Source organism: Opisthorchis viverrini, assembly GCF_000715545.1.
Source record: "Opisthorchis viverrini unplaced genomic scaffold opera_v5_42, whole genome shotgun sequence".
NCBI classification, from domain to species: domain Eukaryota; kingdom Metazoa; phylum Platyhelminthes; class Trematoda; order Opisthorchiida; family Opisthorchiidae; genus Opisthorchis; species Opisthorchis viverrini.
The window spans coordinates 1510154-1526997 of record NW_008751698.1 but is presented as its reverse complement, the minus strand read 5'-3'; the positions used below and the strand labels follow the sequence as shown (position 1 = coordinate 1526997).

The 16844-nt window shown below is 43.5% G+C and overlaps 1 protein-coding gene across 1 annotated transcript in view; it reads left to right on the top strand.

Moving 5' to 3' along the window:
- Positions 1-16844, top strand: part of T265_03109 (hypothetical protein) — a gene marked incomplete at both ends in the record, with an annotated part of 72353 nt that overhangs the window by 54284 nt on the left and 1225 nt on the right. Inside the window, 13 exons of the mRNA XM_009167514.1 lie at positions 75-311; positions 1794-2071; positions 4950-5119; positions 5518-5638; positions 5821-5908; positions 6354-6587; positions 7583-7793; positions 8057-8170; positions 9887-10078; positions 10566-10756; positions 13713-13854; positions 14414-14504; positions 15416-16064. Coding sequence (XP_009165778.1) covers positions 75-311; positions 1794-2071; positions 4950-5119; positions 5518-5638; positions 5821-5908; positions 6354-6587; positions 7583-7793; positions 8057-8170; positions 9887-10078; positions 10566-10756; positions 13713-13854; positions 14414-14504; positions 15416-16064 — 2718 coding nt within the window. The remainder of the gene's footprint in view (positions 1-74; positions 312-1793; positions 2072-4949; positions 5120-5517; positions 5639-5820; positions 5909-6353; positions 6588-7582; positions 7794-8056; positions 8171-9886; positions 10079-10565; positions 10757-13712; positions 13855-14413; positions 14505-15415; positions 16065-16844) is intronic.

Below are 16844 nucleotides of genomic sequence, written 5' to 3'. Positions count from 1 at the left end.
GGATTGCATATTAACCCCATGTTCGCACTGCTTGCTTGTAACAAAAACAATGAAAAATTCTGCATTTTTTCCAGCTCAATGTCGTTCCAACAGAGCCACCTCCGTTCGCTAACATGGCTCCGCCAAGATTCATCCGTGGTCCTTTACCCTGGCCAGCGAGTGAAACAGGAGACCTGATCACGTGTCCAGGCCAACTGGTTTTCCGTGAGGATCAGCCAGCAAATTTGGAGGTCGAAGTGACCGGAGAACCAGCACCCACAGTGACTTGGTTCTGCAATTCCCAGCCAATTCCCTTGGACGGTACACATAAGGTATGAGATACCGTGGGATTATCGGGGACACTTTGAAAGTTGTAGAAATAACCAGTATAACCGACTTAATTGAGACATGTTTTCTCGGAATGTCGCACAAGACTCACAGGGTATGCTTTTCGAGTAAGGCTCTCTTTGGTAAATTTTGCTGAGAATTGGTTGGTGCAACTTGTCACAGCACCATGCTGTCAACCCGTCACATCCGATGATGGTCTCAACTTCCCCAATATAAAAGCTCAGTGAGTGAACTACTGGTACTTCATCCCTCTCAAGTCCAGACGCCTAATCTAGACCAAGGTGTCTAAACCATAACCTAAGAGCTGGATCCAGTCTGTAATTCTGTTTTCTCCGGTCATTTACAGCTTAGAATCGTTTTCCGAATTCTTCTAAAACAATGGTGTCTTGTTTCCAGTCCAAAACCGTTCATTTCCAGTTGCAAAACACAAGACTATTCGAATGGGCTACCAGCTAACTGCTGGTCCAAAGGCCGAATTGATGTATGCAAACGCTCTGCACCAGTTATGAGTGTGTGCATGTCAAGCGGTTTCTATCACAGGACCAAGGAAATCACGTGACGCGAATCGCGTTTCACACTAGCTGTCAATCGACTGCATATTCAAACTGTGTTCTATCAAGCAGCTTCAAAACTTTGACGAATACCCGGGGAGGCGGTCGATGAGAGCGATTATGTACTGTGAGGCAATAATGAAAAAAAGCGAAAGTAGAGGCCCGTTTTCACCCACCATTCGTGTAGAATACTGCTAAGGCACCCAAAGCCAGAAATGATGCTGTATATAAAAATATAACCCCTGGAAGGAAATATGCTGCAATATCTCGAAGACTGTACCAGCTGCAACATGAAGTGGCCTTTGTGCAGCACATTCAGTTGAAGAATATCTTTAAAAAAACGAATGATTCAGTCGCGTTTCAGGTGAGCTTCCTGTCAAGACAAATGAGTGCATTTTGCGGACTGATTTTCTTTATTCAGCTGCAAATGTGAAACGGTGGAGACGCAACCGATCAAAAGTGGTCACCTTAGAGGGGTGATTAATGAAGAGAAGTATATTGTAGAGGAGTCCGACTGTTTGATTTAAATCGGTTTTCTAATCCTTCAGAATAGCCTCACTGAAATTGTAGACATGTCTGTAAATAAAGTGTTGCGTAAAACTACTCTTTCATTCCGAAACACCATCCTAGCTAGCACTGACCCTAACGAGCATGTCAATGAAAGCTAATGTTACTCTTATTACTGCCATGTAGTGCTTAGGGATGACAAAAGACGTGTGGGATGCTGACATTACGCAACTTGTATCGTTTAACTGTTGAAAACAAGGAACTCCGTCATTGATCAAATAAACTATTAGAAACATCATAAACGAGAGATTCTACCGGGTTCTAGGTGAATCTCTCGCAATACCAGATTTGCTTCATTTCGCTTCTTTGATTAGTCTTATAACCAAGCTTTCATGCACTTGTTTGCAGGTATTTGCTCCTCGAGAACATAACAGTACCCTGCTTCTCGACACACCAAACGTAGATACTGATTCCGGTACCTATACATGTGTGGCTACAAATGCCGTCGGTCAGGCTGCTTTGCAATTCAACGTTCACATCAAACCAAGTCCACCGAGTACAAACCCACCCAGGTTTACCGAAAAGCCACCGGAGAAAATTGTCACACCAATGGGCAAGCCACTGACCTTGAACGCATGCGTGGAGGGTTCACCGAATCCAACACTTAGCTGGCACAGAAATGGCTTGTAAGTGTTCATTCCCTCCGTTCTTCACCTACTTACTCAATTTCACCCTCGACTCAGGCGATTTCCGTTTCAGAATGTAGGTGTTCTGTAACGGTTACCCTTCTGCTTAATTATTCCCCTAATCAATTTCACACCGGCACCTACTACCCCCATTCCGTTTTGTCTGTCTCACAATCATGCGTCAGCATCGTGACATGAATACGACAACATGTCAACTCCCGTTCCATGACCTTTTGAAGGACGCCAGTGATTTCACACTATTGTTTTCACGTTCCACTCATTGCAATGGCATACGTATAAGGACAGAACACGGTCAACCGTACACACGCATCACGCGCGTTTTAGAACACAGACCGGCTCAACACACCAAAAACTGTTGACAACCGTGAACGTCTAGCAGTGGAGTCTCCCAAAGAACGACTACTGCACACAAGCGAACGACCGTGTTCTGGCCTTAGATATATGTCGTTGCGAAAACAATAGTGTGAATTCACTGGCGTCCTTCAAAAGGTCATGGAACGGGAGTTGACATGTTGTCGTATTCATGTCACGATGCTGACGCATGATTGTGAGACAGACAAAACGGAATGGGGGTAGTAGGTGCCGGTGTGAAATTGATTAGAGGAATAATTAAGCAGAAAGGTAACCGTTACAAATACTCCACCTTTAGTGAAGGATCATACAGTTGCTGTCATCAGTCAAGGTTGCAGACAGGTCACGTTTTGTCTCGTGATGCACACTTTGGGATGCGGAACAAAACAAAGCACGAGGTAGACAGTGGATGCGGATGGACTAATCAGATTGGGCAACCGCTACGGTTGACGCAGAATCTTCTACCACTGCTAGTTTCTACGTCAAACCTGATTGAACTGTCTGACCTTGCACTGTTACTTACTACATAATGATGGACCACTGTATCCACATAGACACAAGTTGCTGTTACAAGACAGATCTCGTTTCAAGAGGAATCATTCTAACTAGGACCACTTTAGATTCTCCTGGTATTCGGCTCCGAATTGATAACCTTTAAGCTACTACCCTAAGAGCCAACGAAGATAACATGAAATGTCTTCTTTGGACATATCTTTTCCCGTAACAGGGACCAAGCAGTCGCATTCGAGCACCGGTTTTTACCAGTTCAACACACTAGGGCACACCTGGCTATTCACTTCGAAAGTCCGTTAGTTTCCGAGTTAGTATGAAGCGTTTTGCACTCGTGCGATCCACAGCTGCTACAAGGACAAGGTTGGATGTACTGCCCGATCCTTGCGTCACCAAGTTCTACGGAGCTCTTGTCAACACATAATATCCTTCACGAGTGGTTACTGTGTGCTAACCATTTGGGATCGAACTCCAATGTGACATTTTTGCAAACCTTTTTTGCAGAATATAGGAAAACGACCAGATGATTCATCTGTGACTAAAACCCATCCATGCCAAACATCAAGACAACAGTCCCACTTCGAAGTAAACTAAGACTAAACTTCATAAAGAAAACTACTCACAAGCTTGGTGAAAATCCTTCGTGAGTAGTTTTCCTTATGAAAATATATTGCGATATCTCGAATATCATACCAACTGAAACATGAGGCGGCATTTGTTCAGCACATTCAGTTGAGGTGTATCATAAACGAGAGATTCAGTTGAATCTCCCGTGAAAACCAAATCAGTATGCAAATGTGTGTATTTGTCGATAAGTAAACTTAGTTTATTTGGTCGAGCATGTGCCTATATGACGGCACTTGTATAATAAGTAAGCAGTCAATTCGAGTTGAATCGTTTGTTGTCAAAATTTCACCTATACAATGTGCGCGCCTTGCATCACGGTTTCACGTGAATTTCCAATAAGTCTTCCTGAAACTTTTTGTTTGATCTGCTTCGATGTAGATCAATCGATGCAGCTTCCGTGATACTGGTTTAATGGATCCTATGTATGCATATAGTATAATAAATGATTTCATTCCTGATCTCTGACTTCGAAGTAATGTGTAAAAATTCTGAGGGTTCCGTTTGGGTTGGTCATTGCACCTCATGAAATATGATGAGGCGATCTGATAAGACGATTCAGCGGATGCGATATGGATCTGGAGTTCACTGATTCGCGGCTGCTTTGCAGGTGGGTGGATCTGACCATGACAGGTCTTCTTACTGGTCCGATTCCTCACTGCCCCTCTTGTGCGTTGTGACGATCAGGGCTGAGAGTTGAACTGAGCCGTCGTGGCACTTGACGCGCTACCACGTGCCCCAGCGACCGGCAACGTATTGACTAGTTGCGTACTGATCTGTTAATATTGCAGTTAGACAACCTGAAAACACAAGCCTTCCAAACCCAGGAGAGTAGTGTCTACTTTAGGCCCAGAGTAGCGGACACGGGTGTGCCCAAGCCCAAAGACTCGAGAGTCAGAGACGGGACATGTCACGTCAGCCATGTAGACACACACGTACGCAAGGGTCGTGCTTCGACCAGTCAGCGATCAGTCATGCAAACAAGCCCGTCTGACAATCCGACAACGCGCCCTCGAAGCAGAACAGATCGCAACTGTCCTGCCGTGAGAGTCCGGCGTCTTGGTGATGGATGCCTACTCACCCTCACCGTCATGAATCAGCACCACGGTATCGCGTCGACAGGAAGGGAGTTTCGGCCTCATGGGACCGCTTGATATCCTTCTTCAATTCAGTGAGATGGTCTCAGTTCATTTGGTAACCCTACTGGGAGCAGGAGTTCAGAGCCCGATCCTAGATTCTGTGTGTCGAAGAGTTTCTTTCAAGTCAAACTAGATCTAAGCAGTAACTTTACTGAACGATGTATCAAGGAATTTCATACATTACCCAAGAAAATTGTAATGCTCTTGACATTAACTTGCTTCCTTTTTGACAGACCCATTTTCAGCACTTCAGACGGCCGCATCATTGTGGAAACTCGAGATCGTCAGACAACCGTTCGCATTGCTGCTGTACAACCAGAGGATCTAACAGACTGGGAGTGTGTCGCGACCAATATAGCCGGCACCGCCTCCTCGAAAACAACGTTAACCGCAGAGCAGTACCGTAAGTGTGGTTTTGTTGGTGTGGGAATCGCTTAAGTGCAAGGAACTATATTTCAGTTTTCGCGTTAAACAGTGTTGGGCATCACTCTGTAACATTTTCACCACTAGTTTCTCACACTTGGATTTTTTTCCTAGACATGAGTGAACTGGGATTACTCATAAGTCATCCCATACATTCGGAATAAAATTTTAAAGGAGGAAATGTCGGATCAGGACAAGTAACCATATTATGGTCAATGGTTCCCATAAGTCAGTTTGACATAAGAACTTTGGGCTCACTGTCAACACTAGGTACGGTATCATCGTTTTAAACAAATTTGGTGGGTTTTGCTCTACAGAGTCAGGGCCCATTTTTAGTAGCGTTTGAATAAGTAAATTCTGCCGCATCTCGCATTCCAGAAGAGACTATCGAGATCAAACCGAAGAAAGTGGAACCGGAACCGCAAGCAACTCCCGCTCGGGCACCCCGATTCACGCAGTTTCTGCAACCTCTCACTGTTCCTGAATCATCCCCGGCAAAGTGAGTGGGGTTATTTCTAAAATATTTGTCCGTATCATCTCCAGGGATACTTAGATTCGTATCTAGTATATCTTATTGTGCTCATCTCAGGTGACTCTTTTTGAAAGTTAGCCAGATTGAAATATGCAAACGCTTTTGTTTTGGTGCTCTTTGCTGTGAACTGCAACTTTTGCTCGTTTCAGGTTTTTCGTTTCCTTTGAGGGTGAGCCAGCTCCACAGGTTTCATGGTTCCGAGAAGAAATTAAATTGGACCTGATGGCTGAATATAAGGTTGGTCATAGCTTGAATAAATTTTGCTTACTCGGCCATGTTTCTTCCCGTATCTTCTGCAGTCCTGTTGATCTCAAGGTGACTAGAGACTGGATATTAGCTCTGAATTTATCACCTTGATTTCTGTTATCAATTCAAACCCCGGTGCTATGCCAGTTTCCATACTATTTCACCCGTCAAACTTCACTTGGTATGATGATTATGGTGACTGAACGATATATTTGCCTAACTGAATTGGTCTGACATTTCCAGAACCGACTGAACCTCTGAAAAGTTACTTTATTTCACTACTGTTGGTCTGTTCTCAGTAGTCGGAATTCGGGTCCACGTTTCTCTAACCTACCAAAGGTACATGACAGATGTCGCATCAGTTTTGTTTTGTGTTTTAGGTTCGCTTGGAACACACACTAAGCGAGACTTAACCTCTTTTTCCTTGGCATTGTAGATTGTGACAACTGTACACACCAGCGAGCTGACAATTGAGCATGTATCTCCTGAGCAGGCTGGAACTTTCTCAGTTGTACTGACGAATATCGCTGGACAGGCATGTAGTAAATCTCGTCTGCTCGTTGAGAAACCTCCACAACCCAGTTTTGTCGGTCAGCCACCCAGATTTGAGTCCCGATTGATGGAACCAGTCACCGTGAAGATCGGTGAACCCGTCACATTTGAATGCAAGGTAACTTTCTTTAGTTCAGTGCCCATCAGGAAAATATATTTCTGAAAATCGTTGAAGTTCGAGTGTTATGAGGCGATACCCTTCGCTTGTGCTCATCAGCTAGCCCATCAGCAGCTTAGTCAAACGAAACACCATCCAATTTTTTTTCCTGAGCTACTTCTAATAACATACAGGTGGAATAAACAACACGACGGTATGCTTCAGGTCTTCGAGGTTTGAGTTAGCATCTTGAACGTAATTTCAAACTTGGTTGGTCAGTTGTACCAGTCTTTCAGTTTTTTACTACAAACGAAACAGTTTTGTCTTCTATGAGGTTGTGGCGATCAGCTTTAACCACGTTTCCTCATCACTGACATTAAGTTTCGTTGTTTCACCTACTGGGTTTTGTTATTTTCGAGGTTTTGTGACTGCGTACTAATATTCTGTCAAAAGTAATGAAACAAATAAGAGTTTTACTGCTGTTTGCGAAGTTCTATACGCACTGTGCAGAACTTGTTTGTAGCCTCAAAGCAAAAGTTTCGATGATGTTAGAGACTATTCAGCAGCCATAAAAGTAGTGTTTTGTGCTCAGAAAATTTTCAACTTATCCTGTAAAGCTCGCAATTAACTTTCGTTACCATCCCATTACTTCCACGCTATCAGGAGTTATGATACACTCCAAAAGTAAATTGAATTACGCTTTTGTAAGGTACTTTTCTCTTCGACTGGTGGACAGCGCCAGTAGTCAGGTGGAAGATGATAAGCTTCACCCAAAACCGAACTTTCGTTTAATTGTTCCCGATAAAAGACACGATTCGAGCTTTGTCGATGTATCCTTATGCTGTTGGTGATAATTCAAAAGCACTTGTAATATAGTAAAACTTCTTGGCGATTATGTGAGCTAAGCAAGCTTACAATGGTCTTGGAAAGGAGCATTCGCATTTTGTCCTCGATCTAGGACTAAACACGGGGAAATTTTCAGACAATAAAGTTAAAGTATTATTTCTCAATTTCAGGTCACTGGTGAACCAGTCCCTCAAGTCTACTGGGAACGCAACGGGGTTCGCCTACCTGCAACGGAATCTGCTCATGTTAAGACGTTTGACCAGCCTCCTTACCATACTCTGGTTCTCTGTGCAGTGTCTCCTGAGGACGCGGCTGAGTACACTTGTGTAGCCGTCAATCCTCTCGGTCAGGATATCTGTAAAGCTCGTGTGTATGTTGAAGGTGAGTAATTCATAGATCTCGCTTATACCCCAAACTTTAAGTTCACAAACCATTTGATTCGAATGAGAGGTTTATTCACGTGACTTGTAAGCGTCCTTCAGTCCCTGCCTTTCCAGCGAATCAGCTGCATTTTCGTGAAGTCCAACAGGTTTTTTAGAACACAGATTCATTCTCAGAGACTACTGATTTGAAGTAAACTGATCCCAAGCACTCATATCTGAATGAATCTATTCCAGTATTCTTTTCACGAACATTCTTTACAGAACCGATAAAACCTGCCCCATTGGTTGCTCCAGTTATCTTTGCCGGTCCAAAGGATGTCACTGTAATGGAGGCACAACAGGCCGTACTTGTTGCTCGGGTCAAGGGCACACCAAGTGAGTTCAAAGACATAGTAATCCCACACCTAAGTGAATTATTACATGAAGACAGTCGTACTCAAAGCTAAGACCATCATATAGCAGGTTCTTGTTCTGATTGGCCAAAACTGCGGTTCGATGGTGAATACTTCCACCGTGTGAGTGTCAACTTATCGTTCTATGCATCCGAGACTGCATAGGGCCAACGCGGACGACCATGAAGCCACAGACGATCCATTCATTCTTGCCTAGCACGCATGCGGTCGATGAGGGTATTTGTCACGTGATAGGAGTCAATTGTGCACTCAGATTAGGGTGTACAATCTTTAGAATTCATTGGTAGCATCGTAAATGTCTCTTCTAACAACCTTTGAGAATTCGCGGTGCAGTCAGATGTGTTGCATTCCACAAGAATTCCACATGGCTTCCACAATTCTACAGTTACAGAAGAAAGTTCACCAGAGGAGTTGGGATGTAGAAACGACCTTCTCGAGAATGCCGTATATCCTGTTGAATGTTGATATCAAGATCTGAACAGAGTCGCTGAGCATGCATTACCACATTGTTTGCTTGACTGTGAAACTTTTCCTAACAGACCCCCGACCATTTCCGATTATTGATCCCTTATGTTTTCCGCTATAACCTGTGGTAGCTTTCACTCATATCATATTCAAACAACCCACAATCCATCACGTACGGACTACGGTAGACGGTAATCGGTGGCTTGGGGTTCATGCACCTTGGTCACAGGGGCTCTGACAGACAATCAGAAGACATAAATAGCTTTGGATTCGTCTCGTCAAACTTTTTACTAATTTCCAAAAGATAATGGAAGATATAACGGTCTGACTATGGAAACAGGTCTTGACACACTTGGATGCCCCTACTCAAGTGGAAAAGCTCATTCTGACGGCCCATAAGTAAAACTTTACAAGGCTATTATTTTGAGGCTATATGGAGGAGAAATCGGTTGTTTGTGTGAACCTTATAGCTCCACAAAGACTGTCTGGTGTTTCACCCGGGACGATGTTCAAGATATCCATGCATCAAAAACTACCGCAAACAGAAAAATTCAGCTACGATTCAACTGAGTCTGTCATCAACACGAACGTATTTTGCAAGCGACTGTGGTTAGCTAATTGTGTGCGATTTGGTTCCCAAATAGAGTGCAAGAAAACTACGCCTACTTGATGAGCCTTAAGCAGGGTGACACATCTTGCATCAAGAGGACCATTCCTCCAATAATGGTGGAACTTTTAAAGTTCAAGAATTGAGAGTCTACAATCCTAACCCGTATAGAGGACGGAGGTTTGCATATTCTCCCGCTGCAAGAACATCTGTACATGAAGCAGGTGAACGTATCAGTTATTTCTCAGCAGGTCAATATGTGACCTGAACCCGAAAGGTGGGCTACGGATAGTGGGGTGGCTTCCGAACGTGCATGTATCAACATCGAATACACTGCTTACAAAATCAGGTTCCCCTCTTCATTTAACGTCTGCTCAGGTATCTAAAATATAAACAGTAGAAAAAAAGAGCATGGTAGTGAGTCCCTCTCATCATAGAAAACCACCCCCCAAAGAGCGACCAACCGTGCTGTTCACTTGGTGGTAGTCGCTCCATTGGAGAGCATTGCATAAAATTTCGATATTTCACGGTTTAACCACACTTATTTTGAGAACTGTCTGAAGGTAGGCTGCTACTGTCCCAACTGAAATCTGATATCCTCTCCAGCTCCGGAAGTTACTTGGCTTCACAATGGCGAAATCATCAAACCTTCCAGTTACTTCCAACCTGCTGTGCTTCCCAACGGAGAGGTTCGTCTGGTCATTTCCAGTGCCTACTTGGAGGATGCCGGTGACTATACAGTGCAAGCCAGCAACCCGGCCGGTGAGACAACAGCCACTGCACGACTTACAGTACAGCGTAAGTAAAGAGTAAGATATTGTCATGTTCACTAGCACCCAGGTAGTTCCTGGGTGAGTCTGTCTGTTTGATCCTCATGCAGTATACTTTGAAAACCATGCGATTGCTGGCGCTACGTAAACTATGCTTGTATTAGTTCTTTGAACACAAAACTGGAGTAAAATAGTCTATACCTCTTCCAACAAGAAGGATTACCTCGCAAAGATAGACTTGATTCGGTTTTTCCGTGATAACCACAACTTGATGAATGGTTAACTCATAACAGAAAATCATAGTCTTGTTGTTATGTTGGATTCTTCTGATGGCGTTCACTCCGTATAATACTAACAGTGATTCACTTGAGTTGATGCGTCTTACTAATGTATTTCCCCCAATCCACCATATGATCCCAAGCTGTTGAGTACGCTATTGTCTGTTAGACTATCCTGTACTCTATTCTGTAGTTATACAAGTGACCAAAATGACTACTCCTTTTACATTTTTCCAGGTCCATTGCCCAAGACAGTGTCACCACGCTTCACCAAGCCTTTGCCCACAACTCCGGTTCAACTGACCGAGGGAATGCCGATTCAGCTTACTGTCGAGTTTGTCGGTGAACCACAACCTGAAATCACATGGCTTCGGAATGGACAGCCATTCCAATCAACCCCAGACTGGACAGTAAGTATATTGCAAGAGGTTGCTCTTTTTTGGATGTTTTCTCAATAGTTTACGTGTCTTCTGTCTCTAAGGCACAGACACATACTTAATACAGTTGGTGAGCACAATGATGCATCAAAGAATGGAATTTGTCAAATACATGAATTACATAAATATTGACTAGAGATGACGTCAGTGAGTTGATAAAACGCAGCCTTAATTCCGCCGTAAAAAGCACCTACCGCGCTCCCCGTACACTTGCAACTGTATTTCAAATTCTTTGGTCTAAATACCGCTACTCTGGTTCGTCAAATTTCAGTCTGTTTTTGCCGTTTGACGTGTAGAGGCTTAGTAACCCATAGAAAGCTACATTTGACTAAAGCTAGTCAACTAGAATCTGCCTTCAGTAGTGTTACGGTTCGAGTATTCAAAACAGCAGGATCAGTTCATCTTTCGTCCGACATTTATCACTGATCAGGAGATTCGCCAGGGTCGACAGTATTGGATATTCCACTCCATAAATCTGACGGATGCTAACTCGAATCTGCAAGGCCAACTGTCACTTCGGAATGGAACCTCAAATTGTAGGTAGAAGTAGTTGTTCAGTTTTCTGGCCCAACCCTCGTGAACTGAATGTTTACTGGACAGTGTTTATTTCTAAGATCTGCTTTTGTTTTCTGCTCACCCTGATCGGCTGGCAGACTTTCCCATTTTTGCCTATGACACTGCATTGCACCAGTGGAACCCAGCCAATGACAAGTAGTGCCACATGCTGCGTTTACAACCAGCTGAGCAACATCTATCGAGTGTAGAGTTAAGGGACAAAGATTAGGAGGTTAACAAAGGGAGCCGGAGTTCTAAGGCCATCAGTATGTTCATATCTGTCAAGTCATATGGGAGCAACTGAACTATACTAAGCAGCCAGAGCGCACAGTTTATGTGGGATGTGGGACGGTGGCTCGCGCCACTTATCGGAGGTACACAGATATCTGGCTAGCAATAGTCAGCTATAGACCTAAATCACGGTGCTCACAAGATGTCACTTCTGATACCGTTGTGGGTTCCACAGTCCCGAATGTCCACAGTGTCAAGGTCAGTTATTTTCAAACAAACATATGATAAACTATTCACACACACACAATACAACACAGTACAATGGAGAACTTCACAACACGGTGCAATACAAGAGGGCAAAGTAAAAACGTCGAAGAACGGATAAAGCGATAAGGCGAAAACTCAAACCCGCCACCTGAAGAGCCGAACTGCACAGGGATCCGACTTATTTGGGCGGAAGTACCACCAGCGTATTGACCCCAGCATGTAGATGTAAATAAATTTGGGCTGTTGCACAAGCCTGCAGTGCTACTTGTTCTGTTTCAGTTCTGGTTAACATTCGAAAAGTGGGATTAAGTCAGTCGACAGAGAGGGATAGCAAAGCAGGAGATACCTCACTAGGTGTACTCTGCAGGTCAATACACTGGTAGTGGTGAAACCACAGAGTTCTCCCATTTAAATGTGTATCACCACCAATGTGTATTGCAATAAACATCAGGGGCTCAACCAGGGGATATCTAAACATTAGATACATGGTGAGAGAAATATATCGATGGTCTTGGTAAACTGTGCCGCCACGCTGTACGTCATGCGTTTTTCTATCCCTAGCTAAACTAGCAATTATCCATAGTTTGCCTTAAAGTTGTTGGTACCGCAAACGATCAGCATAATGATTCACATGAGGACGCAGTTGCTCATTCACAAGATAATCTGCAGTTCAATTCAAGTGTTGTGCACAACTGTATTTCGTTTGACTACCGTTGTCGCTAGTCCCATCGGCTTCCTACAGACTGAATATCATGCGACCGACGAACTGGGTGGCCGCGTTACTGCAAGATCGTGTCTCACCGTCACGTTGCTTTCGGAAACCGAGGTTCAATTGGTGTCCCGACTCTGGTGGAGATTCTCCTCCCACGTTTTAACGACGTTTGCCGTCCTCATACGGAAAGTGCGTTCGCCGGAGACACTACAAAGCTAGACACCTTCTTCAGAATGGTTAGAAGAATAGGAGACTAGTCCGTTTCCAAACAGTTCGAACTCCAAACATATACAGTGCTAGTGTCTTCAGTTCTCCTCACTTTCTAATTACGTTTCTGTGCCAGTGATTCGCACAGAAGATATAGGTTCTGTTGATAAAATACAATACACTAAAATAAAATACTCAGGTACCAACATCGTCCGAAAATTTAGCGGTAACCTTACTGTCTGAAGTTCTGTAGGGAGTATATCCCCTCTGTTTTCTACTTGGTTCGAAATAGCGTTCACTAAGGCATCCAACTAGGAAACGAGTTCAGTCCACAGGGTTCTGAGGGATCTCTGTTTGGACAGCAGTCTAGTGGATAAATTTCGAATAAACTTGTTGGTAGCACACAACAGTCGTTCCACTATCACTCTATGGCTCAACCAATGGGGTGGACCTTTTTTTTCTCACGGTAAATTTGTGGGAACAGAAAGTTGTCATCTGGATTTAGTCGACCGAAAAATCAATCGAATTGATCATAAACGTACTTGTATTCTGCTCTTATAAGCACACATTTTTGCTTGAGAAATGCGGCAAAAAATCGATAACTATGGCGAACTAAGCGGAAGTCTGCTATACTTTTTAGTTTTTATGACCATATTGTATCGCCGTCAGTGTGGTATGGATTATCCGTTGCTTTTTTAATGCAAAGTCTGAGGTCCCATATTCATAAGATGTATGAATCATATATATCCTACACTGGTATGGTTTTGATGTTTTGAACTTTTATTCTGTACACTTATGGTGGCCAACCCTCTCCAGAAGGGATATATAGCATGTAGGGTCAGTGTGGATTCCCCTTATTCTTGGCTTTGGTAAAGGTCGAGTACAAGAGCGTCTGTTTGTGCTTTTTTTCGAAAGTTCACCAATTCCAAGTGTTCGAAAGCGGATAATGTGAATACGAAAAATTCTGTCTTGCAGATAACCACTGAAGGTCAAACTTCCACTTTGGAATGTCGGGAAGTCTTCGTAACAGATTCCGCTGAATGGACTGTGGAGGCCTCAAATAGTGTTGGACGAACGCGCACACGAACGCAGCTAACCGTTATTCCTGTTAAACGAGGTAAAGTCTCTTTTGATTATTCTTTATCAGTAGCCTATCGTGGATCCATCACTGGGGAACGCACGTATTTTATATACATATCATACATATATGTACGGTATGATATGATATGATATATATGTACATATATATATCGTACATCACACATTTGTCGCATGCAGTGTGTGTGTGTGTGCAAACGAATTTTATTTATCTAAAGGTCACACAGAAGAGTTTTGCCGTCATGCATACAAACGATCATTCATATTCAGGTTTCCCTACAGAATAAACCAAACAAAATCATCTAGTTGCTTCAATTTTTTATTGTTTGAACAGTGGTGATATGATAATATAGTAAAAACATCCGTTCTGTTCTGTTAGAATAACCTGAAAAACTACTTGAATTATATATACAGTTGCTACACTCATCTCCAGTGTATATCGGCAAACAAGTCAAATTACCTTAACTGGCCACAATTTCTTTCTAACAACGTCTTGACAGATTGCTCATCAATGTCCATGAATTTTATTATTCAAACACTAAAACATGTTGTCGTAACTAACCCTTGTTTTCACAAAGTTCCCGAACCACCAAAGAAGGAGGAAGCAGCACCAGTTTTCGAAAAACGTTTACAACCCCGGATGAGAGTTCCACTTCACCATACGGCAACGTAAGTCCTCATTACTACCACTTTGTGCGCCTCTAGCTTAGCGACCAGACTGCGCAGATCGACACGCGTTCAAACTTGTATATCTCAAGAGGGACACCTCATTTATTGACGCTTTCAAAGAGTTGAAAATTACAACTCACTCTTGAGCTGTAATTTATCAGCCATCCCCCTTTCCCGTGCTCTAAGTCACCAGTAACATTTGTGTTGGGCTAAAATAGACAGTTTGGGTGACGTTGATACAGCTGAAGTAGTCAGAGACCCTACAGGTTTTGGGTCCTTTCTGTAAATTTTCTGTGATGTTGGGATATACCGATTATTGAGTGGTCTTCAGTAGCAGTTGCTCTCCGGTAATTTCAGGTTCACATGAAGTTTGTCGCTTATTAGTGCTCATATTGTCTGCCAGCCTTGGGTACTTTGGTTTATACCACATAAAATTCTGAATACGAGTTTGCTGAACTTCATTCAGAGGCTGACCGAAACAGCTATGTTATAAACGTGTTAATTCGAGCACCAACTATACTGTGATAAACTTATATCAGAGAGTGTAGTGGGAGCTTGCGGAAGGGTGCCGTTGTGTGTATCACACTGCGTCTCAGTGGTGCTGAGCAGATAAGCGTTTCGATGCAGTTGGATTTCATTTTCCATGTACATAAGGTATTGTAAAGCGCTAATCTTGCGCACTTTTTAAAATACTATTGGTGTAGCCGGAAATGACTGCAAAAACCTCATAGCTAATTATTAATAAAGGAAATCAGGATCAAGTTTTCTGTCCCCTTCAGGCACAAGGTCAGTCATTTCTTCCAAAATGTTTGACAATTACTCACCTGAAATGGCCTTCCTGACCAAAAACAACCACTCGGCACGTAGGTAGTATCATGCTATTGAAAGGCACGTTTTCCTTTTCCTTTTAGCCTGCATTGTGTAGTTTCCGGTCATCCGGAGCCAATCATTCGTTGGTTCCACAACGGCACCGAATTTTATCCCGAACTCATCACCACGACTGAGTCCGAAGGGACTTCAAAGCACGAGTTGCTGATTGATCGCACGACACATTCGTACACTTTGTATATTCACGACCTAAATGCATTCGATATAGGAGAAATAATGGTACGCGCAGAGAATGAGCTCGGCGTCACAGTGTGTCAAACGCATTTGGAACTGGAAATCGTAGATGGGCAAGTAGTCGAGCCAAGATTTTTGCGTCAACCCCCTGAAAGGGTGCAAGTCAGCCCCGGGGAACCAGCAAGATTAGAGTGCGAGGTAGAATCACAACCACCCGTCGCATTCCGTTGGTATTTGGATGGAATGCAGGTGGATCGGAATGTGACGCCGTATCGTGTATTAGAGGACACCAATCGAACAACATTGATCATACCACGTGTAGAACCGACGGGACTACCAACACAGGTGAAAGTTGAGGCTGCCGCTCCATCAGGAACTAAAATAGTATCCACATCGGTAATTGAAATGATGGCCTCTACTGCAGAAGCTGATCGACCAATTCTCGAAGAGGAACACGCTGAAAAGGATGAAGAAATTCCGACATCGCCTCTACGTTTCGTACGTGCGTTGCCCAGAGAATTAATCATTGAAGATACCACAGGATCGGTGTTCTTTGACGTGGAAGTTGAACAGCCAACACCAGAACAAATTGGGGTTACACCCAAACCAGTCTTCACCTGGTACCGCAACGGCATAGAACTGCGCTTACAGACAACTACTCTGCCACTCGAAAGATATCAGATAGTTCAAGAAAACACATGGCACAGTAGATTGATAATAACAAAGCCAAATCTACAGGACGCGGGAGAACTCACATGCATAGCACGAAGAAAAACAAACGCGGGGGAGGAAAAAATACAGACATCATGTAAAATCAGTGGGTCAGAAACAAAAACACAAAGAGAGCAAGAAAAAGGCATCACAGAATCTCAAATAGAAATACAAAGCATTGTCACCGAAAGTCAAACTGAAACATTCAAAACAAAAGTAGTAATACCACCCAGAATAATACAGCCATTACCGAAACACATAAAACCGCAAATCGGATCGACAACAAGACTGGAAGTTATTGTGACAGGACAGCCACAACCAGATGTCCAATGGACAGTGAGCTCTCCGCAGACGTCCAGTAGGTGTGAGATCGTGCCAGCCGAGGAAGTCGATCAGGTGACCACACACCACCAATTGTTGATTCATGACGTCAAAACAGACGATTACAGAACGACCGTACAAGTGGTGGCCACGTCGGAGATTGGTCAGGCAACGTCTGTGTGCCAGTTAGAGGCGCCCGCTGAAAGACTCGAATTCACCAAGACTCTGAGCCCAGAGCTCGAGGTT